This window comes from Anopheles marshallii, chromosome X, assembly GCF_943734725.1.
Source record: "Anopheles marshallii chromosome X, idAnoMarsDA_429_01, whole genome shotgun sequence".
In the NCBI taxonomy this organism is placed as follows: domain Eukaryota; kingdom Metazoa; phylum Arthropoda; class Insecta; order Diptera; family Culicidae; genus Anopheles; species Anopheles marshallii.
Window position 1 is genome coordinate 7089940 of NC_071325.1, and position 27450 is coordinate 7117389.

The window sequence follows — 27450 nt, forward strand, 5'->3', positions numbered from 1 at the left end:
TAACAGCGCCATCTGGTGTAAATGTTGCAAGGTTTTAGAACACTAATATGCCGCCTGTTCCGCACCACGCCATCCAACTGGCAGGCGTTGCTGGTTGATTGGTTTGCCCTTTTCTGTGCAATCGCGTAAAGAATGCTATGAAGCCGGAGGCGGTGATAGTTTGTCCATTATCGCCAACCACTCCACTCCAGGTACGCGTGACGCAACAGCGGAAGAGATGGCACCAGGGATTAATCAGAGATACTGAGTTTATTTTTTTGCAATGTCAACAGAGATGTATTACGGCAAAGCGAGGTGACAGTTGTTTGTCCCTGTCATATACTGGGTCCCCCTCTGTGTGAAGAGCGTAAACGGTTATGGCACGTGTTGCCGCATGTTTAATTGATTGCCTCAGTGATGTTTTTCGGTTTTTAACTACTGACGCTACTTAACAGGTCGGCGAAATGGTGGCGAAAAAGATACCTCTCTGCAGGCTTAACACTTGTTGACTTTTTTTCCAATAACACGCTATCGGATATTCCGGATATTGCGGTGTGGCAGTGGGCCATTAGTGCTCTGCGGGCGAGTTGCAAGGTACGGGCTGAAGTTTATGTACTGAGGTGGAAATGGAACAACCTGGCGAATGATTTACTAACACCTCCAGCGGAAGTTTTCAAGTACCTGGCTCCGACCTAGTGTTATTGGGGTCGTATTTCCGAGAATCTAATATCGACCGTTAGCTTATATTGCGCTTTGATGTTTGCTTCTCTATGCAAATTTTAATAGCTGTGCGTTCTAGACATGGTGTCGTGCCGAGACTACACCATCGACAGGCAGCAAAAGTAAAATGGACGTCCGTGTCGATGACTTCGTGTACTGAGCTGTGAATAAACAGGAAGTAAAGCCACCTCGCCACTGCAGCTCACATCTTTATCGAAACACTTTCAATTCCCCACGGGGGTGAAGTACTCCGCTCCCTGCTCCCGACAGGGTTTTCGCCTTGGAATACGATCGCAATACGCAGCGAAAACATTGAAACCGAGAGCAATCGAGAAAAACTGCACGCACCGCAGCTGCGTCCGTACGGCGGACATTGCAAACCGACCTTGGCAGTGTCGGAAAGGTTGGCCGATGTTTTGCAGATGGCAACCCGGGCTGTTTGAAAGCAGCGCTTCGGAAGGCGACGTGGTTTTGCCGTGCGAAGCTTTACGCTTTGCGGCGATGGTGGACCCTATGGTGGCAGGGTCGCGTGGAGCGCGATCGAGCGAATCACTTCCGGAGATTTAGCAGCGCAGGCTGCCGTGTTGGAGGTGTATCGAATGTGGTCGATGGCCACCGTAAAGCGCGGTTGGTTGGTGTTGATGCATTACTTTTTTTTTTTAGAACATCAGTTAAAGATCCACAAGATCGACGATAAGTTGCTGAGGGTAGTTTTGGGCGGCATGTTGAAGAAGCGGCAACACCAGCGGAGTACTACATGGGAAGGGAATGTTCCTTCGCACGCTGAGAATCTCTTGGTGAGGCGAACTAGTTTGGCGAAGAGTAACATTTACTTGGTGAATTAAATAAACGAAACAAAAAATAACAACTCGGTAAACAGGTTCACGCCGGGATGACATTGGAAGAAGCGGTGCAATGGAGGTGCGTATAAAGGAGGGGAGCACCCTGTGCTGCACCACCAATTACGGTGTAGTTTGGCACCTATTTTGATTCATTTTCGCCGTTTTTCGTCATTAAAGCGATAGTAAAATAAATGATCTAATCGTCTGTAAATGTTTGCCGCATCAAACACCCCACACTCCATTCAACATTTTCCAATCTCGAAACATTGAATGAACTATCGGTGCGAAGGAAAAAAAAACACACACCGTAGTAAACACGTGTGTGTTTTTTTTTTCGTGCTATTTCGAACAAACAAAAAGTCGTAAATTAAACAACAACCGCTGTTCGATGCAGCAGTCGCGTAAAATTCGCCGTGTGGAGCGGGAGGGAAAACTTACAACGCAACCCCACAGCCGCCTGAGCGAAGCGTCTCCACGAGCGAACTTCCCCCCGGGGTTTTCCCTGATCGTGCGGGGTGGTGGGGATCGAGACGCGTGATCGTGGTTTCGCGACTCGCGACTGCACTTCGGTCGGATTGCGAACCGCTTGCGTTCAGTTCCGCGACGGAAGTCCGACGTGCTACACCGCACCGCTTGAGGCGTGCCTCGAATAAAACATCCTGCTGGAAGTGCCTTTTTTTTTTCGCTGAAGTTGCATCGTGGGTTGGTGGAACGCCAGGTGGTTCATCGCTCGTGGAGGCGTGCTGTTGTGGCTTGTGACTCAAAACTCTCTATCAACCAGTCGATATACAAACGGGGACCGTAAAATTCTGGCGCGCAACGATGGTGCAGACGGTGCTGAAGCGGGTGAGTTGATCTAGAATGGGGCGCGGAAGTCAAAATGGCAACCTCACGAAACGCACAACACCGCATCCCGTTGCATTCCGACCCGTCAATCTGCTGCACTATTTACAACGCCACTCCTCCCCCCACTAACAGCTGCACAACGATTGGTGTGTGTGTGTGTGTGTCTAAGAGAGAGAAAGAGAGAGAGTTGAATGGCGGGTGTGTCCGGGCAGGTGAACGGACTGTGGACGTACAATCGGAATCTAATATCTGCGAGACCGGTTGGAAAGTGCATGGAATGCACCACGCCACGCGTACGGTGGCATGCAGCTAGTTAGAAATAGTTTGCGCTTGTTAGGTGAATGTGCAGAAAGCGTGTAAGCTCGCAAGATGTGGGTGAGGGGGGGGGGGGTGGGGGGGGGGGGAGGGGTAGTAAGGGCCCTGTAAAGGGAATATGGATCACCGTATGCACCCGTGTGTACGAGTTTGAAATTTAATCGCAATGATTAAATATTTAACATGATAATGTGATCGGTATTGCATAGATTCGGGCGCTAGCAATTATTGGGCAGCATTCTTAACTCATTGGCTCCTTCATTCCAAGCGGCCGGAATTGGAAATCTCGTTCGAAGCATGGCGATGAACAATGTTTGCATGATTGCCGTTTGATTCATTCTATTTTTTCCCCCCTTTTACTACCAATTGTTAAACTCACTATAAAACGGACCACGCCGACGAGAGCGTGTACACGAGTGGCGCACCGTTGCATTGTTAACCGTTAGCTGTTGCTATTAACAGAAGCGTCCGCAACGATAAACATTTAGCAACCGTGTCGTTACAAGCCACGCACATGGCGAACCAAAACACCAACAAACAAAAAAAGCGCGTAACAAGATTTAAAGGCACTTTAAAACGCTACCGTTTGCCAAATTGTGGTACGATTAGCAGGCAATCAGCTTCACACAAGCAAAATTGCCAGCAAGTGTTATTGTTGTTTATCGTTTTCCGGGCTACACAACTCTGCAACCAAAAAGTAACCCCCCGGGAGGAGTGTTAAAATGTGTAAACAGTATATGATTTTGTCACAAAACGCATATCGCGCGTTTTGTGAACAGATACTGAAGATGTTCAGTTTGCTTCCGTTGTGATGTTTACCCCAAATCACATGCAGGACAATGATACAAATTGTGTGCCGTAAAAACAAGAACGCACCCGAGGCAGTGTTCGAAGAGCGTTTTGGTTTTCTTCATCAAAACAAAACGATTACGTACGATTCCATATTTTACAGCGTACTGCGCAGAAGACAATGTGCACGCACTTTAATGTTTGATTTAAAATTTTGCTTCCTATGTATAAAAACAACACTATCATCTCGTTTAATAATGTTCGGATTGGACGGTAATTAAATGTTAATTGCAGGCGTCAAACAATCCAATCCAACAATCCAACGCATTTGCAGTATATTATTTCCCCGAGTGGTGTTTGTTTGTTCACATTGAAGTGCTTGATGAATAAACTGTTCGATCATAGTTCTTTTTTTGTACAGTTACAAAAAAAATAGTTTCAAAAAAAATAGTTTTCCGCAATCGAAAAGGAAAAAATTGCACCAAAAAAAAAAGAATTTACAAAAAAAGTATGAATCACCCTGTGAATATGTGGGCTTATCAACAATGATTTGTACTAAATCGTATCTGTCAAACGATAAAAAAAACCCAGTAACATACAATAACAAACAGTGCAATCATTTGTTTCCATAATATGGAATAAAATTGATACCGTGTATCACTTATCGTATTATTCATACCAAAGTTTACGTTAAAGTGTGGTCCAGATGAAGGCATAAAATAACAATCCAAAAGAAACCCCTTTTTCCCAAACCTCAACACTTTGCACGAAACGCAACATGTCGGACGAGGAAAGGGAATCACTGATAACGCCCGCCATACCTTCGAACCGGTCCAACTATGGAACTGCGGAGAATGTAAATCTATATTCTTTACTAGTGAAAATATATTATTTTATATCGATTTATCTCGTTTTCTCCCTGTAGGCGCGCGACGCAATGTCAAAGTTTGTGGTGAACAATGTGGCGGGTGAATCGGGCCGAAAATTGCCACAGTATCTTGCCGGACTGGCTGCATCGGGTGGTGCGCTTGCGGCCGGTACGTTTCTCGGCTGGACAGCACCGACGGACAAACCGCTGACCCAGGAGGGCGAGTATGGGTTTCCGATCTCGGACGAACAGTTTTCGTGGATCGGTTCAATCTCGAACCTGGGCGCGGCATTGATGTGTTTCCCGATCGGGTACATGATGAAGATGATTGGAAGGAAGTGGTCCATGTTGGCGATGGTGCTGCCGCTCGTACTGGGATGGTTGCTGATTATCTTTGCGGAGAACGTTGGCATGATGATGGTGGGACGGTTTTTCCTTGGCGTTGGTGGCGGTGCGTTCTGTGTGGCGGCACCAACCTACACGGCGGAAATCGCGCAACCATCTATTCGCGGTACGCTCGGTACGTTCTTTCAGCTGATGGTGACGCTTGGCATCCTGTTCGTGTATGCGGTCGGGTCGGGAGTGGACGTGCAGGTGCTCAGCATCATCTGCGGTGTGATACCGCTGGTATTCGGGGCCATCTTTTTCTTCATGCCAGAGAGTCCGTACTATTTCGTAAGTATACCACTGCAGCGGTCATTACAAGTGAGTGAAGGATTAATTGGGTTTTTTTTTTATCTACACAGGTAGAAAAAGGCCGTTACAGTGAGGCATCGAGCTCGCTAAAGTGGCTCCGGGGCGCACAGTACGACGAGGCAGCCGAGATCGAGGATTTGAAGCAAGCAGATGAGAAGGTGAAGGCGGAAGCGATCCCGATGCTGGTGGCGTTCCGGGAAAAGGCCACGATCCGTGCGTTGATTATCTCGCTCGGGCTGATGTTCTTCCAGCAGCTGTCCGGTATTAATGCGGTTATTTTCTACAACTCGGCCATTTTCGCCAGTGCCAATGGTGGCAAGGAGATGAGCTCGGCGTCCATCATCGTGGGTGGCATTCAGGTGGTGGCTACCCTACTCGCATCCGCCGTAGTTGACAAAGTTGGCCGTCGTATTCTGCTGCTCGTGTCCGATCTGATGATGGCCGTATCGACGATTTTACTCGCTGTATACTTCCAGCTGAAGCAGGACGACCCTGCCAAGGTGGACGATCTCAGCTGGTTGGCCGTGCTGGCCGTCTGTCTGTTCATTGCCATGTTCTCGATCGGTTACGGTCCCGTGCCGTGGCTGATGGTGGGCGAACTGTTCGCTAACAACGTGAAAGCATTCGCCAGCCCGGTGGCCGGTGTGTTTAACTGGCTGCTTGCTTTCCTGGTGACGAAGGTGTTTACCAACCTGAAGGATGCGATGGGCGAGGCGGGCGTCTTTTGGCTGTTTTCGGGCATTTCACTCCTCGGTACGGTGTTTGTGTTTGTGATGGTGCCGGAAACGAAGGGCAAATCGCTGAGAGATATTCAACGGTTACTGGCTGGGGAGAAGCTAAGCACGGAACAGGCCAGTACGGAAGGCCGGGAAGAGGAACGGACTCCGCAGGCCATAGCATAAGACTGTACGCCTTCCCGCCCATACATTATTGTTTTTATGATCCGGAAGGGATTCTTTTAAGTACACATGACGTGCGGTTGGAATAGTTTTACCTCTTTTCTTCGTTTGTTTGTTTGCTTCTGAACGTCGTGATCTAATCGATGTGATAAAAAAGGGCAGCTTCGGACCGAATCGTGTATTTGCCTAGCGACGGCCAACTGGCAGCCAAATGATCAGCAGCGACTGATTGTGTGCGGTATTGTATTGAATAGGCTAAAACCACTAGGAAGATATGTATCAATTATATTGAGAGTACGTTAATAAACAATTAATTTAGAGTAACATTCTGCACTAGACATGCGCGATTGAATTACTGTATGCGTTCGTATTGCCATACGAAAGAATGGGTTGCTTCGATAGATTAGATAAAAAGCTAGTTTTTTAACCGAAAAGAAGATTTATTTTAATCCAATAGATTGTTTGAACTGTACGTAAAGAAAGATTTTACAGATACCCGGGAAAAGTTAAAAACCGGGAAAATTAGCAAAATGATCAATTTAGCAAATGTAATTCGCAATCGCAGAAGGAACTCTAGGGAGGTATGTACTTGGATCCGTTGTGTGCTAAGATAGAAGGCTATGTGCTGGCGAGGGAAAATGAGATAGCACCACAATCGCTGTTGCTCATATCATCCATCTTTACGTAAACAGTCCGATTGTGTCAAAAGTAGGCTTTGGGATTGTGCCGGGTTTTAGAATAATTTACCGGTCATCCCACAAACGGAACCACAACTAGATCAGCTGCCAGTCGGTGCGGTTGTGTAATTGAAAGCAACCAAGTGCAAGATGCAGGCTTTCCGGTGGGTTCTGGGGTACGTGATGCTTTTCGCTTTTGCTAAGGCAGGCACTGGAGATATGGCAAGATACGATCATTTCCGGCTGTACCGAGTTCTGATCCGAACACAGGCCCAGGTGGAGATGTTGCAGAAGTTAGAAGAGCAAAGTGACAGCTACTCCTTCATGGGTCATGCCCGGCAACCAAACCAAAACCTAACGATTATGGTTGCGCCGCACAAAATTGCGGAAATTACGGAGTTGCTCGCTAGGTACGAACTACAGGGCACAATATTGGTAAGTAGTTTGCTAGTGAAAGTTTCATTAAACAGATTTATAACGATGTTTTATTTCTTTTAGCTCTACAATATGCAAGAACTCATCGATAGGGAGCAGTCCACGATCAAACCGAAAGACACCAAGCCGGAAGATTTTGGTTGGAACTTTTACCACCATCTGGACACGATCAATGCATGGTTGCGGCTGCAGGTATCACGCCATTCCCATCTGGAGTTGGTCGAGCTAAGCGCGAGTTACGAAAATCAAGCACTTTACGGTGTGAAGCTAGCAAAGAATCCCGCCAACAGTGCCATCTTTGTTGAGTGTGGTATACATGCGCGTGAATGGATCTCACCGGCCAGCTGTACGTTTGTGCTGAACGAACTGCTCACCTCTGACCGGGCGGATGTACGCCAGCTCGCGGACAACTTCAACTGGATCATCTTTCCGGTTGTAAATCCAGACGGTTACCGCTATACATTCGAGGGTGATCGATTGTGGCGCAAAAACACCAAACCGTACGGGCTGTGCCGTGGGGTAGATTTGAACCGTAACTTTGCGAGCGATTGGAACGGACCGGGAGCAAGTTCGGATCCATGCCGGTATGATTTTGCCGGTGGTAGTGAAGCGAGCGAACCGGAAACTCAAGCACTGGCCAGCTATCTAACGGAGAATGTATCGAAACTACGCATCAGGACGTACTTTTCAATTCATTCCTTTTCGCAGTTGGTTATGTTCCCGTACGGCTATAAGACGGATCGAGTATCCAATTACGACGATTTGGTCGCGATCGGTCGGAAGGGTTCAGAGGCGATTGAGCGCACCCACGGCATGAAGTACGTGTCCGGTGCGATGATTGAAACAATCTACCCATCATCCGGGGACAGTGTGGATTGGGTGTACAGTGCGCTCGGTGTTCCGGTAGCGTACACGTTCGAACTACGTGGACCACCGGACAGCACGAATATGTTTGTACTCCCGGCGGTGGAAATCATACCAACGGCTGAAGAACTGTTGGCGGCCTTTGTCGCGATGCTGGGCGAAGCCACACAACTAGGATATTACGAAAGCGATATGAATAGGCAGGAACTTTAAAAGATTGTAGAGTGATGTTTGAATTAAAAGATGTAGGTTTTGCGATGTTTTTTTAGGTTTGAGAACAATACAAAAGCTGTTTAAACTCTGTCATTTCTGATTGATTTATGGTGCTATTTAAATGTCTAGTTTGTTCCATTTATCATGTCCATTATCTCGTTCTGTGATAAAATGTGCAAATAAAAACGGCAAATAGCATGATTGTGGAGGCTGCATGCTCGAATACAGCGCTGCTAGACTTTTTATATTTTTAGTACAACTTTGACAGTTGCGCACGCTGGGATGTAGACGGTCAGAAATAAAAAATCATTCCGATATTGTAAATAATTTTATGTTCAACTAGCACGCAGACAAACTTCCGTGCCGTGTAAAAGAGACAACATTTTGATTATTTTATTTTTTTCAAAAATAGGAGTCACGTTTTGTTCCCTTCCGAGCCATAGTGGAAGCTGTTTTTAGTACAGCTCATCGCAAAACAAAAACCGAACGGTTTATTTACATTCAACAGCATCCGCGAGATAAAGAGCATACGACCGTTATTGTGCGAGGATTAATACTAGTCATTCACCTCCATTTGCTGCATCAATTGTGAAACGTTTGCTTCAGCTTGGTTGGGCACGATAAGATAGTTAACGGCAAGGCAATCACGTTGCCATAAGAAGGTACGAAAATAGGCAAATGGTCTGATAGTGGCCGGGACAGGTTTTAATTTGATTGATTTCTTTCGCAGGAAGGAACCATCGAAACACTTCGTGCCTCCGTTTGCGGGATTGATTACTTCAGTCGCCAGCAAGATGTCTGGTAAAACAGTTTCTCGTTTGTTTGTGCTGTTCGCTTTAATTGGTACTTTTCTATCGATTGAAGGTGATGTTGCCGGTGACGGTGCGGCACGGTACGACCACTACCGATTGTATCGCGTCGAGTTAGCCACGGAGGAGCATGTGCAGTTGTTTGAGCAGCTGGAAGCACAGAGTGATAGCTGCACGTTCTATGGCCATGCGCGACAACCGGGCCAGCAGCTAACGATCATGGTGTCTGCCAGCAAGGTGGCCGATTTTGAGGATCTGCTCGCACTGCACGCGGTAAAGGGCCGTGTGCTGGAGCGCAATATGCAGCAGTTAATTGATCGTGAAGCGGCCACGGTGCAACCGGTCACGACGGACCCGAGCACGCTGGACTGGGAGCACTACTATCAGCTGGAAACGATCTACACCTGGATGGATTGGATTGCACGCATGCATCCCGAATGGGTGACAACATTCGAAATTGGGCACAGCTACGAGGGTCGTCCTATAAAGGGGTTAAAGCTGTCGCGCCGCCCGGCCAATAAAGCGATCGTGGTGGAGGGTGGAATACATGCGCGTGAGTGGATTTCACCGGCAACGGCAACCTTTCTGATGAACGAGCTGATTACGTCGGAGGAACCGTCCGTGCGGGAGATCGGTACCGCGTACGACTGGTACTTCTTCCCGATCGTCAACCCGGACGGTTACCGGTTTACCTTTACCGGGGATCGACTCTGGCGCAAGAACCGCAAACCGTACGGACTGTGCCGTGGGGTAGATTTGAATCGCAACTTCGCCAGCAACTGGGGTGGCATCGGTTCGAGCGATGATCCGTGCAGTTACGACTTTTCCGGTAGTAACTCGTTCTCCGAACCGGAATCTCTTGCGCTTGCCAACTTCTTGCAGGCGAACGTTGATGTAGCTCGCATCCGGACGTACATTGCGCTACACTCATACTCCCAGCTGCTCATGTTCCCGTACGGGCACACCGCGGAAAAGGTCCCGAACTACAACGATCTGCAATCGATCACGGATAAAGCGATCGAAGCACTGACATCGGTAAACGGGACGGAATACCGGGGCGGTAGCAAGCACGAAACCATCTACCCGTCCAGCGGTGGTTCGATCGACTGGGCGTACAAAACCGGCGGCGTACCGGTGTCACTAACGTTCGAGCTACGCGGACCACCGGACTCGACCGACATGTTTATCCTCCCAGCGGACCAAATACTGCCGGTCGGTCGGGAAACGCTCGCCGCATTTGTAGCGATTGTGCGTGAAGCGGCACGGCTCGGTTACTACGACAACTAGATGTTGCAATTGGAGGGAAATAAAAATATCTTCGTGTTATCGCACCGCTGTACAGCCCGAAGCAAACCAGCCTGCATATCCATTCATCGAACAGTGCGCGCACGGCTAAATTTATACTCAATTTTTATTGATTAGTTTTCGGTTTGCAAGCGCGCACAACTGTGTGAGGTGAAAATTTGTGACCAAACAAAGGAAAGGAACGACTATGGAGAAAAAGCTATATCGTATAGTAAGTGCCCGGTAACGTTACATCTGAAAAAAGACTTTAAATTGTTGTTGAAGGTGTGAAAATCATACGCCATTACATCTAGTAGGACACACTTGCTGAGTTATTGTTCTCTTTTTGATTCTAGTTTATTTTTTCTTTTACTTGTGATGGATATTTTCTGTTTGTTTATCCTATCTGCCCAACGTCTTGTACAGATCAAGACAAATTTATATGTCAATGTGGGAGTATGTAGACATTTATCAAAGTAAATTCTTAAATACATTTTACTTTCAAAATCACAAAAATAAATAGTTTTTCAAGATAATTAAGGATTGAAAAGGTTAGTCTGTTAAGGCACGGTTCAGAATCGTTCAGAATCAGATTTAGTCACAACTCAAAAAAAAAGGATAATGATGGGCACAAATAGTTATATTGTATAACGCCTGTAAAGGCAATCATCCATCCCAACATTCTGATTCGGGTCACGTAAAGCAATCGTAACGAAAATGGTAAATAATTGCTGGGTAAAAGCTGTGTGCAAAAGGCTGCAAACGGAAGCCATGGAACACTCGATAAAAATAATGTACATACACGGTCCTACTTTGTAAAATGTAGCGGCAAACGCACTGCGTTGTTTTGCTGAACGCAGTGTTAAGGTGCCTGTACACGGCATTCATGTACACTGCGTGTTGTTGATGCACAAAAATAGCGACGGTTTCCGTCAAGATAGCAATGCGCTTATGAAGCAGGAAATAAAAAGAAGTAGCTATAATAGAGAAACACAAACGCTGGCGTTAATTGCGGTTGACTTCTTGTTCAATTTATCTGCCGCAGTGCAGGCAACACATTGTGGCACGTGGCGAAAATAGCACTCATAACGGTCAGCTGGTACAGATCATTATGATGAATTCGTACGGGCAGACAGATGTTTTTTTTAACAATAAAAAAAAAACATGCACACTTTGTAGTATGTTAATGAGCATTTATGTTGTTGTCGCCCGCTGTATCCTTTGACTTTGGAAGGGGCACAAGAAGTCCGGCGGGTAGTTCGGGCGGAGTTGGTGGATGAAATGAATTTAAAGTGACGAACGACAGAGCAATGGCTGAATCAAATGAATTTAAGGTGCAGAGAGCGGTGGAGAAATGCGAGCGTTCAAGCTCGGGGTCGGGTGGGGTCGAAAAATCTTGTGCCCATCTTTCTCCCTATGGTCGGTTATATTTATACATATGCCGTATTGCAACAGAATTTTGAAGGCACATATCAAGCCGTCCAAACGTTCGCCACCCCCAATCAACAGTGCGCCGGCGCACTATACTGTCGGCGCTTAAGCCAACGTTACCACGCCATCGAACCCTAGAGGATTGACGAATGCGTATCTTCGCGTTGTACGATAAATTATATTTCTTCGTAGGAAAACGGTAAGATTATAATGAAAAATTTAAGCGGAAAAAGGTTAACTATTTTTGGGTTTTAATTTTAACGCATTTTTAATGATGTCTTTTTTTATAATGTTACATATTGATTTTTTGTATTTTAATATTTTAATAATTCTAATTTATTGTTGGTGTTTATTGAAAACTAATGAAAACTCGTTATTTACAGTAACTTTACTCAAAATTTTTAATTATTTTGTTTGTTTATTTGATTTTATTCAATTTTAATTATTTTCATGCGCCTAAATGTAGGCAACTAATTAGAAGTAGTGAGAGGTTTTTCATTATTTCACAATTTTTTTTGTGTTTAGTCTGTTGTGATGAATCTGTTGCGGCTCTGATACACCAATTTGATTCAAAATTATCTTGTGTCCTCATCCGTGATTATAGAATACTCTTGGTGCTTGGCACGTGTGTGACGTTTAGGCTCGAAATTACATACATTCCGGCGCAATTTTTCACAACATTATGGATTTTACTGTTATCAAACACCTGCCTAGTGCTCGTGCGTTACATATAAAGCTAAAGAGCTACTAGAATACTAAAAACAACGAATTCGCATTGGGATTTCCCGGAGTGCTGAGGAGCAATTCTTCGCAGCGCATATAAGAACGGTACCGCACCGCACATCGACACTGCTTCGATTGCTGATGGGCAGCGTGGTGGGTCCGGTCCCGGTTTTGGTCGCAGATCGGTCCGGTCGCGGATGTGATCCATCGTCAGTCAGTGCCGCCAGTAGTGAGCCGTGATGACATCTCTCTGCCGTGTCTGTAGCGCTCCAGCGGCGCAGCGCTGTTCGGGCTGCCAGCAGGTTGCGTACTGTGGCCGCGACCACCAGCGGGCCGATTGGAAAGCGCAGCACCGTGACCAGTGTCGCCGGTTTAAAGTGAGTGTGATGGCCCGCAGAGCAAAAGCAATGGTGCGGACACCCCACTGTTTTCCGCGGAGTGACAGCCGTAATTACGGCAAGGGTTTTTTTTCCTTCGCTCCGCTGACAAACGGACAAATTAGTAGCGGACCAGGGAAAGGGGAAAATAAAAATCACACTCAGCAGCTTTGGCAGACTGTGACGAGATACAAATAGTCTGTCGTTTTGAGAAGCAAAAAAAAACACCTCATCCAGATTTGATGCGTGGCTATGTGGCGTGTGTGAGAGTTCGAGTGAGACCATCATTTGGGTCAGTTGGTCAAGCAACCGAACACTCCGATCAATCTGGCGTGTGTTTCTTTAGCGGGTTTCGGCCAAAATTTCAGCAGATACAGTGCTGAATATCAGTTCCCTTACATTCGCGGCGGAAGAAACTCGAAAGTTGCGGAATCCTAATGATTCACCTTCAAAGAGCAGAGTGAAAAGCCACGTTTTGCATGTACGAAAATGACGGCGCAAAGTTTTGCGCACTACCACCCTTGAACTCCGCTGTAAGTCTCGCACCTCCGCCAACTCCTACCGGTAAAGTGTAAAGCCGAAAGTTAATGAATTCGCCGTGTCTCATTCCCATGCCATTCCCGTGTGGGATGTGTGGTCCTGTTTGTTGGCCGTCTCTCGCCCGGAGCCGGATTAAATCCGGGGAATGCTACACAACCCCATTACCAAACCAGATTTAGCCGATAAACGAACACGTGGGTGTGTGTGTGTGTGTATGTGTGACACGCTGTATGTGTGTACGCCACCCCGAGTGGTGGCTTGCGCGTGTGTGTCTATTTTTTGAAAAACCTTTTGTGACCGCAAACAATGTTGCAGGATGACAAGTTCTTCAATCAAGCTCTTTAAATTGCCATCATGCCTTAACGTACCGATTAAGGGCACCGCAGAAGACGCCACGCATTGGGTGTGTATGTGGATCAGCTCGCAGGGATGAATGTGACAATGTATCGGCACGCGGCAAACCCCCCTTTCGCATCGGTTGCTTGGCGGTGGGAGGCCGTGCGGCGCGAGGAAGAAGGATTATTTAATCGACTTCGTACCGTGCGGGCTCGAGTTTGTGTCTGTGTGTGTGTAATGAGAAAGAGTTGGGTGTTGGTGGATCGCCCAGACAAGCTGGAGCGGTATTATCAATTTCGTCACATCAAACCGAAGCCGGTGCCACGAAGTCTCATCAAAAATTGTGGTGAAAATTTCCTTCACACACCGGCACAGCTTGCGACCTTGCCATATATTCGGGCCGGTACAAACTTGAAAGAAAAAACAGCTCGTTACAGTGTAAGTGGGCATACTTTGTGTATGGATTCTAGGACAAGAAACACACACCAATATAATCTTAATGAAGGCAAAATGAGATGCAGCTTACATCAAGCCGAACGGGAGGAGCATAAACAAATATATATTTAGCCGATAAATACGGAGAATATCGTTCGATTTTTCTCCTGCCTTATGAATCAAAATAACTCTGTTATTAAATTTTTGGGTTAAATATTTCTCCCGCGCGTACGTGATTTTTGGTTGCATAAATTTAGGCGCAGCAATCGTGTCAGGGTCAACTTGATGTTTGGAAGTTTATTAATTTATTAACGAATGTTTCAATGTTCACAATAATTATTATTTTAATTTGCTCATTATTTAACTTAATATAAGTACTTTAAAATAAATACTTATACATAGTTTGAATTAAGCATTTAGATTAATATTTAAAACCCAAATCGCACATACGTTTTTTCTTCATTAAAAGAATAATGAGTGTTATTTTTACAACTAGATCAGGTTAGATTAATTAATTAAGCAGCGATATGACTCCACCACGAATTTTGCGCCTGCATGTATGCAACCGCTCGAACAAGAGACTTTCCAATGGTTGTTCTTGCTTTTGTCTTGGTCATGTACGCCTAGAAGTATGTAATGTGAAGCAATATTGCTAAATCGAATATATTTCGGTGAAAGTATAAAAATGTTGCATACTTGCAGGCGTTTGGAGTACGCAACAAACGTCTGTAAATTGTTTCGGCTAGCTTTTCGCCCCTTTTGTTTGCCACAGGAAGCTTTAATCGGTTGTCATTCTTTTTACCCTTCGCCAGGTGGTACGGAACGATCGGCTCGGGCGCCATCTGGTGGCAACGCGACACATCAAGCAGGGTGAGATAATTTACCGGGACGAACCGTACGCGGTCGGGCCGAAGATCGCGAACGTGCCACTGTGTCTCGGCTGCAACCGTAACTTGGTGCCACTGTTGAAGGAGTCCGGCAAGGGTGGGGAGCGTTTCCACGAGTGTTCCCGGTGCGGTTGGCCACTGTGCGGGGTGAGTTGTGAGGAGGCGGCACAGCATCGTCCGGAGTGTGAGGTGTTGGCGGGCAGTGGGTACCGGCCGAACATCCGGCCACATCCGTCCAACCCGGACCATCGCGAATCGGCGTACTGTGTGATCGTGCCGCTGCGCGTGCTGCTGCTGGAGCGCAATGCGCCTGAATGGTATGCAACCGTGCAGGGGTTTGAGTCGCATCTGAAGGAACGGTTGGCGAGTCCGCTGTACGGCGTGTTGCGGTCGAATCTGGTACCATTCGTGCGCAAGGTGCTCGGCCTGCAGCAGTACAGCGAGCAGACCGTACTGGAGGTGAGTGCGATCCTCGATACGAACTGTTACGAGATTCGGTTGCCGGAGCAGCATGTGAAGGTGCGCGGACTTTACCCGCTGGGCGCCATGCTATCGCACGACTGTCGGCCCAACACGAAGCACTACTTTGACGACCGGCTGCACATGGTGCTGGTGGCCACGGTTGACATTCCGGAGGGTGCCGTCATCCATGCGTCCTACACGCAACCGCTGCTCGGTACGGTTCAGCGCCGGCTGGCGCTCCGTCAGGCCAAGTGCTTCGATTGCGCCTGCGAACGCTGCACCGATCCCGCTGAGCACGGTACGGAGGCGAGTGGATTTCGGTGCCCAAATTGTCGCCGTACACCGAGCCTGGTGCTGGCGGTCGAACCGACCAACTATCGGACGGTGTGGCGCTGCACAAGTAAGCGCTGCTCGTACCAGGAACGGCCCGAGCAGTATGTCGCGCGCTGTGAACAGCTGCAGCAGGAGCTGCTCGCCCTTGACCGTACCGATCCGGCCGGGTACGAAGCGTTTCTGGCACGTCACGAACCAACGCTTCACCGGTGGAACGCTTACATCCTGCAGGCAAAGTATGCGCTTACGCAGCTCCTAAGCAGCGCCCGTTTGGCAAATCGGGCCACGAAAGGTAAGGGATGGCCGCGTAGAGTCACTCGCGAGTAGAGCTCTTGGTTAATCAATTCGGATCATTTCCCCTTCCAGCGCCGACGGAAGCTGCCTGCCGGCGTACGATAGAGCTCTGCCGGGATCTGCTCGCCGTGGCGGACCGGCTCGAACCCGGGTACGGCCCGTTCCGCACGAAGCTACTGCTGGAGCTCGGGACCGCGCTCGGCGCCCTCGGTGTCTTATCGGTCGGTACAGCGCAAGCATAAACCACTAGCCCACGAAACACCCGCCCCGAAAAATTCGCTTCGCTAGCCTCATAATGATGGACATTACTTCTTCCCGCAGGATCCCGAGCGGCAGGAATGGTGTACGGTGCGGACCGAACTCGTACGCATTGCCAAAACGGACCCAACGGTGGATGTCAGCAGTATTGGTGGCGGTGCGGCCGGTGAAAAGGGTCCCCTTTATTGCTCGTAAACTACCACTCGACCGTGCCCCCTGAGAAAAGTGTGTCCGGTAATCGATGTCACCCGCCCCTGCGTGGAAAACCCTACCACCCTCTGGCACCACATAGCCCTCCCCCGGGTATCCACAACGAGACATGCACGACGGAAGGTGGGGGGTGGTGGTGTGTGGTTTGATTTGCTCACATCGACAATGTGCGGTGGTTTGTTCACTTTCACCACCCAACCGGATCCACCGCAGACCGATGATTGACCGAGCTGGTTGAGAATAAATCCCCTCATTCTTTTTTCCTTTTCTTACACACACACACATTACCTTCCCGCCATGAATCGTTACCTTTCCAACCCGCAAATGGGTTTGCGTCCCGCGGCAAGGGATCGTCCGCAATCTTTTCCAGCAGAGCGATTATCGGTGATGGCATGTAATGTCCACCGTGGAAAGGGGTGGATGGGGGGAAAGATAAGGAAGGGGGGGGAGGGGTTTGTGGAAGAGTTGTTATGTGCGCTAACGTGTGAAAATTCACTTCACCAAATCAAGGACGTTCAAGGACTAACATTTACCACCGAGAATGGTGTACGCAAAGGAAACGGTCCACCGAACAGTGGACAGGACGTTATACAGTGGGCGTCATTATTATGCGGTCACTTCGTGTTGAGGAACAAAAAATAAGGACAGCGATAAGAAGATGTGTAAAAAATACCTTATACGATGTTAAAAATAATACAAAATAAATAAGCGCTTATGAACAATTTCAGCTGTTTTATTTTTTTAACAGGGTTTGTTATTTGACACCACAACAATCGCTGTACATGGTATATTAGTTTACTGCAAAAAAGTGTCGTTTGACTAACAACAACAACAACAAAATATGTAGATATCTAAACTTTTATGTTGTTTTGTTTTCAATGTATTATATATTTTTTTTAGTTATTACCATAAAAATATGAAATATTTCAGCAAAACAATGTAAAGAATATGTATTTTGCTGTATAATTTCACAAAAAAAAAAAATAAAAAAAAACAAAAATAAAATTCAAAAATCAATGTTGCCATACAATTATGTGACGCACTGTAGCTGCTCGATGGTTTTTTTCTGCTTTATTTTCATTCCGTTCGTAACCTTTAGACAGTTCAATGTGCATACACAAACGCACATTAAATCAGGTGAGTGCACACGTGGGGAGGGTTAACCGTTCCTCACCGATTTACACACACGCACGCACACGTTGAGTCGTCAGCACGCTAGCGTTTAAATTTCTCAGGAACGTTAAGGGTGAAATATCAATTCCTCACGAACGGTTTCATGTCACACAGATTGCGCTCGACACCGGTTTGGTATCGATTTCGCTGAAATTAACAGTCCCCCCCCCCCTCCTTCCCTCCTTCCCGGAAGTGCCAATGAACACCGTTCCAGGTGACGTTCGACTCGCCGTTATTACTGGTTGGCCCACGCACGCTTTGCCATCCTCATGTTGCCATCCTACGCGACCCGACACACACGGTTCAAACTTTCTGCTAAAAATAGCACCATACCAACGCTTCGGTTTTGTTCTTCCATTATTTGCCCGATTTCGTTCAAGTTTCACGCCAAAAGGTATGCAATCCGCACAACGGGTGTAATTTTATTATTAGCACAAGCCGAAACTTGACGCACTGTGCAGTGAATGTACTACAGCGGCAAATACACTGAATTATACTGGTGCATGGTTGGGTTTCTTCTTCTTCTTTCTTACCTTTACGTGATGGCAGGTGGTGTAAATTTATTATTCCGTGCAAAAGAACAATGATCTTAGCCGTGTGAAATTCGAAAGATGTTTTGCATTTGCTCGATAAGAAGCGATGTGCGCATTTCTACAGTCATGCCGTGGATTTATTTAGAAAATGAAAACTCACAAACAAATAAACAGTACGTTTTCTTTCATGTCTCGAGTTTAAATTCACACCATACACTCCAAATCCCAAAGCCTCCCAAACCGTCAGGAGGGAAAAGCAATCGTTCCCTTGCCTACGTCGGAAATTCCCGCGTGCTCGCCGGTGACAGGTATCGAGAGTGAGTACTTCTGCTAATCCTCATCACGAATTCCTGTGTGCTCACCCGCCGGTAACGCGTAACGCATTCCGTGTGCGAACGTACAATTAATCAATTTAGCATCTCCCGTGGCATTACACGCCTGAAGACGTAGGCCACCCTGAAGGAAAGTCTTAACAAGCAACAACAAACAGAACAACAAAAAAACCAACGAAAGCGAAAGCTTCTTAGCAACGGGCCAGCGAGAATGAAAGGGGGAATGGTGTGCAACAATTACTGGCACACGGGTACACTCGGTACGGTACGCGCAAACACCCGCGAGGAGACAAGCCCGCGCATAATGCGCCCGGACGCGTAAAGTGAATGGTTTTAGCGCACGCGAGAAGCGGCAGGATGCCAACGTTTTCGGGCGTAAGGATATCGCAAACACCTTCAAACAGCTACGCGACATTGAAAAACTTTTGCCCCAGCCGTATCACCGCACCGCGGCACTAAATTTGCCTCGCGCGGTGCCTACATTTAGGCGCTTTATTTGGGCCTGTTTCCGCGTGCTAAAAGCGGTGGAAAGCTTCACCGTGTCGCGCGCGAAGCAAAAACCGCACAAAAGTGTCGAAACGCTCTGGTGGGGGTTTTTAGGGGGAGGGAGGAATCTTCCACTACGCTCACCTGTGCGCTTTACCAGCTCACTTTATAAAGCCTGCCTTAATAGGCACGTCATTAAACAGGTCGTTTTCCGCCGCTTTTTTCTTCTCTAAAAAAGCATTTATACCTTGTCTTGCCTTGGTAGGGGGGTTTTTTTTTTCTTGCCATTTGGCACCACACTGGGTGTCCCTCGTTCATTTTCGGCCCGTTTGTTTCACTTTGGACGGGCGTTTGAAAGACGTGTGCCGTTCCGCGAACGCAACGCAGCGCCATCCTAGGTGCTCGAGCGTAGCTGGAGCACCGAAAAAAAAAAAATATTGGATGAGCTTTCGGGCTTTAGTGATGGGTATCTTCATCGCCATTTTTCCCTCCCTTTATCCACCTCCTCACCCTCCTCACCAACCCTTGCTTGGTTCGTTCTTGTTGTTATGGTTTTTTACGGATTTTTTTTTGTTCCGTAGCGCCAGCAATATTTTCCTTCCGTTCGCGTTGTTTACGCTCACACGGAACGGCCTGGCAGATTAAGCTCACTTCCCCCCGCCGCCCCTCCCCAACTTCCCTCCACCGTCTACATTTTGGCTAAACGGTTTTAGCTTTTTCGATGAATTTTAAGCAATAAATTTGGCCATCTTTGAAGTGGCTGGTGAGTGTATGGTGGGGGCGCTGGTACGCAAATCCTTCGTCCATGGCGATCGTTTTCATTGGAGTAGCCGGTCGTGCCCGGTAACGTAAGTGATTAAATGATTACCAGTGGAACAATGTGGAAAAAAATGGCTGTTCGCAATTGGACAGATTATATTCAGTTGTGTTGTATGCTAAAAAAGAACTATTAGAACGTAATAATTCGAGTTTAGTGATGGAATACTGTACATTCGTTAAGTGTATCCTGGTCACGGCACCAACACGAATTTAATCTCCCTAAGGCAGTTTAAAGCCATCTACGAAGCGTGTATTGGCATTTTCGATCTATAAGCTTTATTGGAAGTAAAAATATACAATGCTATCATAATAGACAATTGCCTTCATGCGATGTTGCGCACATTGTACTGCTTTTCCCTTTTTTCCGAGTAGGTGTGCGCGTGCTTTCACGTAACCATAGTACGCGTCATAGCGCCGGCTGCATATCTGGCACATCTGGACTATATTCGCATCTTCTATATTTTGTAACGCTTTCTATTCCTTCCCTTCCCCTTTCCTTTTCCCCTCTTTGCTGCTCCTCATTCTTACAATTTAATCGACATATTTTGGCAAATTTCTAAACGCGCGGCAGAAAGAAAATCAAGCAGATAATAAATAAATTCATGAAACCAGCAGCAGTTGAACACGCGTCGCTAGAAGCGAATAACCTCGACTAACCACCACCTTCCGTTCCCTCTCTCTCACTCTCCATCTCTCTCTTCTTTTACGCCCCGAATGGGATGTAAGTTCCATCGCACTTTCAAATCCATCCACCAGAAAGGGGCGGTTTATGGGCGGAGGGTGGACTGTAAGTGAAATTCTCCACCAAAGTGGGTAGATATGGGTAGCCATGGGTACGTTGGTTGGTGGGTTCGATTAGTTGTTGTGGGGTACACTTCACCCTACCCCCTCCCCCTCCCCCTCCCCCTACCCCCACCAACCCTAAACGCCAACGGGCTTGCCGTTATTTGTTTTTTTCCCTTGCATGTCCCCCTTCCTAACCCTCCCCAACACCCGCAAATTGTTCGCTTCGTTACACCACATTTTCACATTAATCGTTAATATTCATCAGCGACGACCAGCGCAAACATGGAATCTGTGACTTGCGACATTATCGTTTCATTAAGATGTTACCAACCGCCGTGCAAGGTGGATTGTTACCGTATTTGCCACCCTGCTTGGAGTTTGCTTTTGTTTACGGCGAACGTTTTGTGGCGTATTATGTCCGGATAAACAACCGAGCAGTCTGGGACGTGGTATTTCCATCTCGGTGGCTTGTTGGTATGCAATAAAAAGACCTGCCCCGCCACGCCATTAGCCGGCTTTAAGAACAGTTTAAGAAACATTCCTAAGGTTATTAGGGCTCGATTCGGCATTAACGTTCTAAACGCTGAAGTCTTCTGCTCAGTTTGGCGCCATGTTTTTTTTTGTTCATTTGATCGTCTTTTACCACTATTATTACTAATCGAGAAGCTCATCTTTGCGTGTGTTTTAACATACAATTTGTTGCGTAAACTGCTTAAAGACCTTCTGCCTGGTACATTTCCTTGCTCTGGGGCAGAACATAACAAGTTGCCCTGTTAACGCTTACCATCACGGTTGTCTTTTCTCCCCTCTCGCCTCGCCCCTCTGTCTCCGATGGACGTTCGATGCCACCCTCACCCGCTGTCAAGCACAAGCGAACAAACATTTTGCCATCGTTGTCAACTTTGTGATGTCCGACGGCACGCCTTGTTACCTTCCATTTGTCACCTTTCGTCCAGGTCCTGTCGGCGAAAACCAGAACGATTGTCTGCTGCCCGCTGTGTTGCGGTCCGCACGGGTCACGTTGCGCGATGTTCTATTAGTTTTAAGTTTTGACATCATAACCGGTTTTGGGAATAACTGACGATACCGAGCAATCGGTATCCTGGGTGACATCTCGCACACGAACGGCAAAATTTCGGGACGCACGTTCAAATCCACGCAAGTGGAAAACGGGAGGGAGAGAGAAAGGGAGGAGGGTGGGAGAAAGAAATCATCTCTACAGTCATTGTTTCGGACGTATGTTATTTTTTCATTTTATTTTAGCTCGAATTGTACATACCTTACCCTTACCCATTCCCCACCACGGACCAATTTTTCCATTATGACGTTAATCTCTGCTTGTTGGGACCGTGCAGCGTACACATTTCCCAACCAGTGTTCGTGGGTGGTTGGAAGGTTTGCTTCGGTCGCTAGATTTGCGTCTTTAGATTGTGTTTATATTCTACCCTCCCATCCCGTCTTCACCTTCCGCGCCTTCGTACACACAACAAACCAGCGATGATATGCCATTTGTCGCGTTACGTGTCGTTTCCGATGAAATATTCAGCTGAAAATCAAGCGTTGCCGTTCCTGCCAAAACAATAATCGTAACGAGTGGCAAACGACCCTGCCAGCGGTACGTCTGCCAGCCCGTGCATGTGTGTGGATGTGTTACGGGATACGAGAGCGTGCGGATAAATATAGATTTGCACAGAAATTCCTATAAATCTGACACTTAGTACAACAGTTGGGAGAGAAAGGAGGGATGGGGGGAGGGGAGGGGGTATATTTTTTTTTCCACTGCGCTGTTGTTTTTTTTTTTCCTATCTGCTGCGAGTGTTTTGCTTATTTGATGCGCGCATTGCGATACGTTCTTTGCCGCGGTTAGAAAAGTTAATTTGCGCCACATGCTAGCGCACGGTGGGAATGGTGAGTGGACATTTGTTACGAAATTAAGCAAAGTGTTGGTACTGGGAAAAGAAATTTAATGGGAACAGTTTGGTGGTTCTTACAGAAAGAACCACATTTGCATAAGAATAAGACTCTCAAGATAATTACTAATATTCGGACACCTTTAAAGCGTGGTTGAATCGGTTGGTGGGACTGCAAACGAATATTGCATTATGAGTTGCTTCGTTATGGCTAAATATTTCATACGTACCAGTACTGTTAACCGCTTAAATGGTATATATTGACTACCAGAAAGGAAGTCTCTGGTATAAGTGGAAGCACCAAGTCCTCCAAATCGTCTCTAAAGACTCGAAGTCTGCAAAATTTGCTCAGCAATCGAGCGCCGTCATTTTCCAATCCGTATTGATACGGGATTTTTTGGTCTCATCAAGCAGTCACTTTTACCAGCGCCTACTATATATTAAGATATCCACCACAAAAAAAACACCTGGAATCGGTCATATTGCTTTGCATGTTCTAGGTTAGCCATTGTGCTCCATTGACGCATGAAAGTCGTCTAGTGCATTTGGTGGGACCAACTCAAAATTATCTATTGTGAGTTCCGATGTCAACTTGTCTCAATAAGAAATTTAGTGGTACAGATTAAGGTAGAGATTGTAGCAAATAATTATGAAAAATGGAGGTAGTATGACTACTCGCGTTGTTCTCCTTTTGTGATACAAAATGGCGTAGATTTTCCAAACTTATTTTTATACATTTAAATGCATTTTTCTTCTCGTTTTATTTACTGAGACGGTGAAGCTAACTTATCGCGCCTTTAATTTTTAAATGATATTCAAATTTTTTTCTTATCATATCTCAAGCAAACAGTAAAATAAATCTCCTATGTCCATTGCGTTTTGCAATCCCACCGTGCATGCGTTTGTTAATCTACACCGTGTATGTATGTTCTATCCTCTTGTTTCCCTTCCCCCACATTGGAAATTCTCTATGCGTTTGCATACTTTTGTGTGCGTGGTAAGCGCAGTAAAGTAATAAATACTTCCTGCCGACATTCATCAAACACGATGCGTACTAATCAAGCCCGGGGTAATATTACTAATATCAGCATTGATGACATTCCACTGACGAGCGGTACGGGTGTTGTAAAGCTCATTTGTAAGCCAGATTATATAAAACACAACCTCGTTTCACACACGTCGGTTGTGGGTAGCGTTCGTTGAATGGATGCAAAATATTGGGGATTGTGGGTTTGTGAGGTTACGATATTTGAGATGTTATTCATTATTCCTGCATCCCATCAGTTGCTAGCTGAACAAGTTTGCAAGTACGGTGACGCATTTTTGCGACGAGTTCCTGGTAATGAGCTCAACTCGGGTTTATCCATCACGAACCGTACGGTATACAGTCAAATTTCATGCTGACGTCAGGAAAACCGTGCAACTCCGCCACCGTGAAGTTGATCGTAGATTGTGGATCTGCTTTATTTCACCATTTCACGATGGTTCGGTGGTTTGGGGATGAGGCGGAAATAAATTCCACCCGTCAAGTCGAGAATTGTTGAGGTCAGTACGCGTTGACCGGGTGCGCTGAAATTCCCTTCCCTGTACCGTAAAGCTGTGTGAAGGCACTCGCCTTCGCCGGACGGATCCGGTCCACGGGAAAATGGTGTCAATCGTGCTTGGTGCGAAAATCCAAACCAATGAGCCGCCAACAAGCCACGCACGATTTGGCAGTACCGTCACCGTTTGCAAGTCAACCATCTGTTCCGGCGCGTGTTCCGAACGGTGGATTTGGTCGGAATTTGTACTTACCAGACTGCGTGACTTCATTATCTTCAGCTGATATAATTTTTTTTTTGCTGCCCCATTCTTCCTTGGTTTGGTTGCGCACTGTACGGAATGTCTCAGCCGAGCAATGCGAGGTTTTGGTTCGGCTGCCGTGGCCTGTAGCATCGGTATGCAGGTCGATATCGCTATCGTGGGCTACGGAGCGCGTAATGAAATTAAGAAATCTTCACCGTCCCCCTCCCCATGATGCTGATGGGGTGGTCGCGTACAGTTGCTCAGTAGGCGAATTAATCTGCCCGTCCCATCCGCACCACCATTCCGAGACGATCCGAGTGTCTTATCCGACCATTAAAATCCACCAGCAGCACAGCTGACGGGTGCCCGAAATGGGTAAAACTTTACGGCGCACTAATCTGTCGCTTTGCCGCACCATCCCGCTGCACAGCCATCGTACGGTTTCGGTTTGATTGGCTCACGGTATGCGGCAAAACACGGAGCCAAAGTCGCTGAGTCGCAACAGCAAAAATCTTTTGCTTGAGAAATCAATGGCGATGACAGTGGCGGCTACGCGTGGCGGTGGGGACTTCCTACGAATATCTGCTCAAACTAGCTCATCTCTACAGTAGGGAAGACGGGGAGGAGGGGAGGGAGGTGGTAGGGGGTGGGAAAACTTGGACCGGAAAAATACACTAACCCCGCGGCAAATAAAGGTGCGCTCGGGGCGGGTTGGTACCAATGAAATGACACTAAAGGTAGAATGGTCGTCTTGTGCCGGTGTGCGTTTGATGAGTTTCTTAAGACCCGCGCTGTGTATCGCTGCGGGCAATAGACGGTATCTGCCGTGCAGGAGGGGATGCGGCACGGAAACCACGTACCACGACCAGCGCAAGCGGGATCGGATTGGATTTTGGCGGAGAAAAAAAAAGCAGAAACACTCATCTTTCTGTGCTTTTTACGATTATTGTGTATAAATAGAACATAATTTTCGCACGGTTCGTCCTGCTGGTAGTGGCACCGTCGGGCCCACCGAACCGTATACACCGCGAACGCAGCAAATTATACCCTTATACCCCAAAGGCATCGATCCGCCCGGTGGATCGGCGCGACCGAGGGCGTCAGTGCCGTGGCAAGCAGGAACCGTCCCGTCGGTTGATGTCGTTTGACGTTATGCAGTCTGGGGGGAGGGGGGCGGTGTGATGATGGTGACGATGATGGCTTATGTGACCGGTCGTGAGCACCCGAGCCTGGGCTGATGAACTGCGCAACGGGAAATTGAAGCTGCCGGCAGTCGCGAAGGGAGCATAAAAATAAATGGATAACACACGAAAGGAAAGCCAACTGTGGCCGCTGCAAAACTGTCAAAGATGCAGAGCAAAAATGGACAAAGAAGCGAAGAAAAAAAAAGCGGAACATCAAGCATACACCTGGCCTAACATTGGATGGCAGAAAAATTGTCGATTGCTCTTGTGGTTCTACATAGAAGCGTGAGTAAATCGGCTATAGATGGGTTTATGCGAGCACATAGATATTTGTGTGTGTGTGTGTTTTTTTTTCTCTCTTTTTTATACAAGCGATATTCAACTTGCGAGGCAATTTTGCGGTATATGTAACGATCCGGTATGACTCGGCGTCTATTTCGTGTTGCGTGCGTATGGTGGAAACTCGGAAGTTGAGATATGTTGCCTTATTTAGATATCTTATTTAGACTTTACATTTTGAATTTTTGTATATAAGTACATTGTTTCCCACACTAAACTACACCTTTTGTGACCATACTGCTGTAAAAATTGTAAATTGCGCCCGAAAGTATGCAATCTGTGGAACAAATTTAGCCTTTTTAAGCGTTTGGTAATCATTTCTGTCCGTTAGGCGCTGGAATTGTGACATGGTAAGAAGAGAGTTTCTTGGGAACACACGTGCATGCGAGTGGTCTGCGTTTTTTTTTTAATTCAATGCTTGATACCTGCCGTTTTCATGGGTACCAGGCGCCTCCATGGAAGCCGTCTCACAGCGTTTCATTTCCCAGATTTCAGAATTGAAAAAGCAATACCTTTAAGTGGAAAACATTCTTTTAAGTAGCAAACGTACATTACGTACATGAGAAAGTGGTTTATTTTGTTGTTAAATATATTACAAGTTAAGCTGACAGCAGGTCGAGTGACCGATGGCTAACGAATTTGCAGGATGGAGTTGGTCTAAAAGGTTGCAGCCTTTCTAAATTCTAAGCATATCATAAATATTGTAGAAAAGTGTTATAGTAGGTAGCAAAATCCTTCTAGAAGATGAAAACATCATCAGCTTATGAAAGTAGTATTACGGTTTAAAAATGGCTTACAGTATGGGGGATTATATTTGAATGCTATTCCGACACCATACGGACAGAGTGGTTCTGCAACATCCTAAGAAATTGCTTCTACTATCATACAGTAGTAGCGCATGTTAGATTCGGCGTATCATAAATGCCAGCATGCAATACATCAATGTTTTTCAAAAATGCACACATCGCAAACGCAAAAGCAACCCACCCTACAACGACTTTTGTTCAAATATTTTCCTTAAAACTGTTCGCAGTGCGTTGCGGTGATTGCAAGATGCGAGTGAAACCGAATGGTGGAAGAAAAAAAGGAGGATAGTTAAAACAAATTGAGACGATTTCCGCATTGAGAAGATGCTGTTCCGAACACACATTCCAGTTGTGGGATATTTGTCTTTCTCCCACGAACAGGTGCGCAAGTATTACCTGTGCTTACACACTGTCTGAATACGTCCCTATCTTGCATCTGGTGTGGATTTGTTTACTTTACCCATTTTTCGCTCGAAGATTAAATCACTGAATGTATGCATTAGCCAGGAAAAAATGTTTGCAAACCATTGCAACGAGTCGTAAGCTGTCCTGCTGCATGTTCGTGCTGCAAACAAGTGCTAAAACGTGCGGCATAAAAAAGAGGCTCTGCCAATGTTATTGCTAGAATTGTAAAGAAAGCCTTATAATCGGTTTGGTTTGTAACATTTAAAACCGTAGAAGGTTGTGCTGTGCTTATTTAACCTTTTCAGAATAGTCATTTCATATAAATCTTTAGTGTGAAGTTACATGACTGAGTCATCTGATTAGTGTGGAG

General features: G+C 46.6%; 4 protein-coding genes across 4 annotated transcripts; all 4 read left to right on the plus strand.

Moving 5' to 3' along the window:
• Positions 1 to 4269: 4269 nt before the first annotated feature.
• Positions 4270 to 5957, plus strand: LOC128718515 (facilitated trehalose transporter Tret1-2 homolog). Its single transcript, XM_053812141.1, has 3 exons — positions 4270 to 4347; positions 4417 to 5034; positions 5106 to 5957. The coding sequence occupies exons 1-3, from the start codon at positions 4270 to 4272 to the stop codon at positions 5955 to 5957; spliced, it is 1548 nt and encodes a 515-aa protein (XP_053668116.1).
• An 824-nt stretch (positions 5958 to 6781) lies between these two features.
• On the plus strand, positions 6782 to 8143 carry LOC128711388 (zinc carboxypeptidase-like). The gene is made up of 2 exons (XM_053806296.1): positions 6782 to 7066; positions 7130 to 8143. The coding sequence occupies exons 1-2, from the start codon at positions 6782 to 6784 to the stop codon at positions 8141 to 8143; spliced, it is 1299 nt and encodes a 432-aa protein (XP_053662271.1).
• Positions 8144 to 8937: 794 nt separating this feature from the next.
• On the plus strand, positions 8938 to 10239 carry LOC128718571 (zinc carboxypeptidase-like). Its single transcript, XM_053812196.1, has one exon. The coding sequence runs from the start codon at positions 8938 to 8940 to the stop codon at positions 10237 to 10239; it is 1302 nt and encodes a 433-aa protein (XP_053668171.1).
• A 2292-nt stretch (positions 10240 to 12531) lies between these two features.
• LOC128709353 (uncharacterized) lies at positions 12532 to 16507 on the plus strand. The gene is given in 6 exon segments (XM_053804355.1): positions 12532 to 12555; positions 12557 to 12621; positions 12623 to 12767; positions 14891 to 16052; positions 16127 to 16275; positions 16376 to 16507. Coding segments are annotated over 6 exon segments (1677 nt in total).
• Positions 16508 to 27450: the final 10943 nt, after the last annotated feature.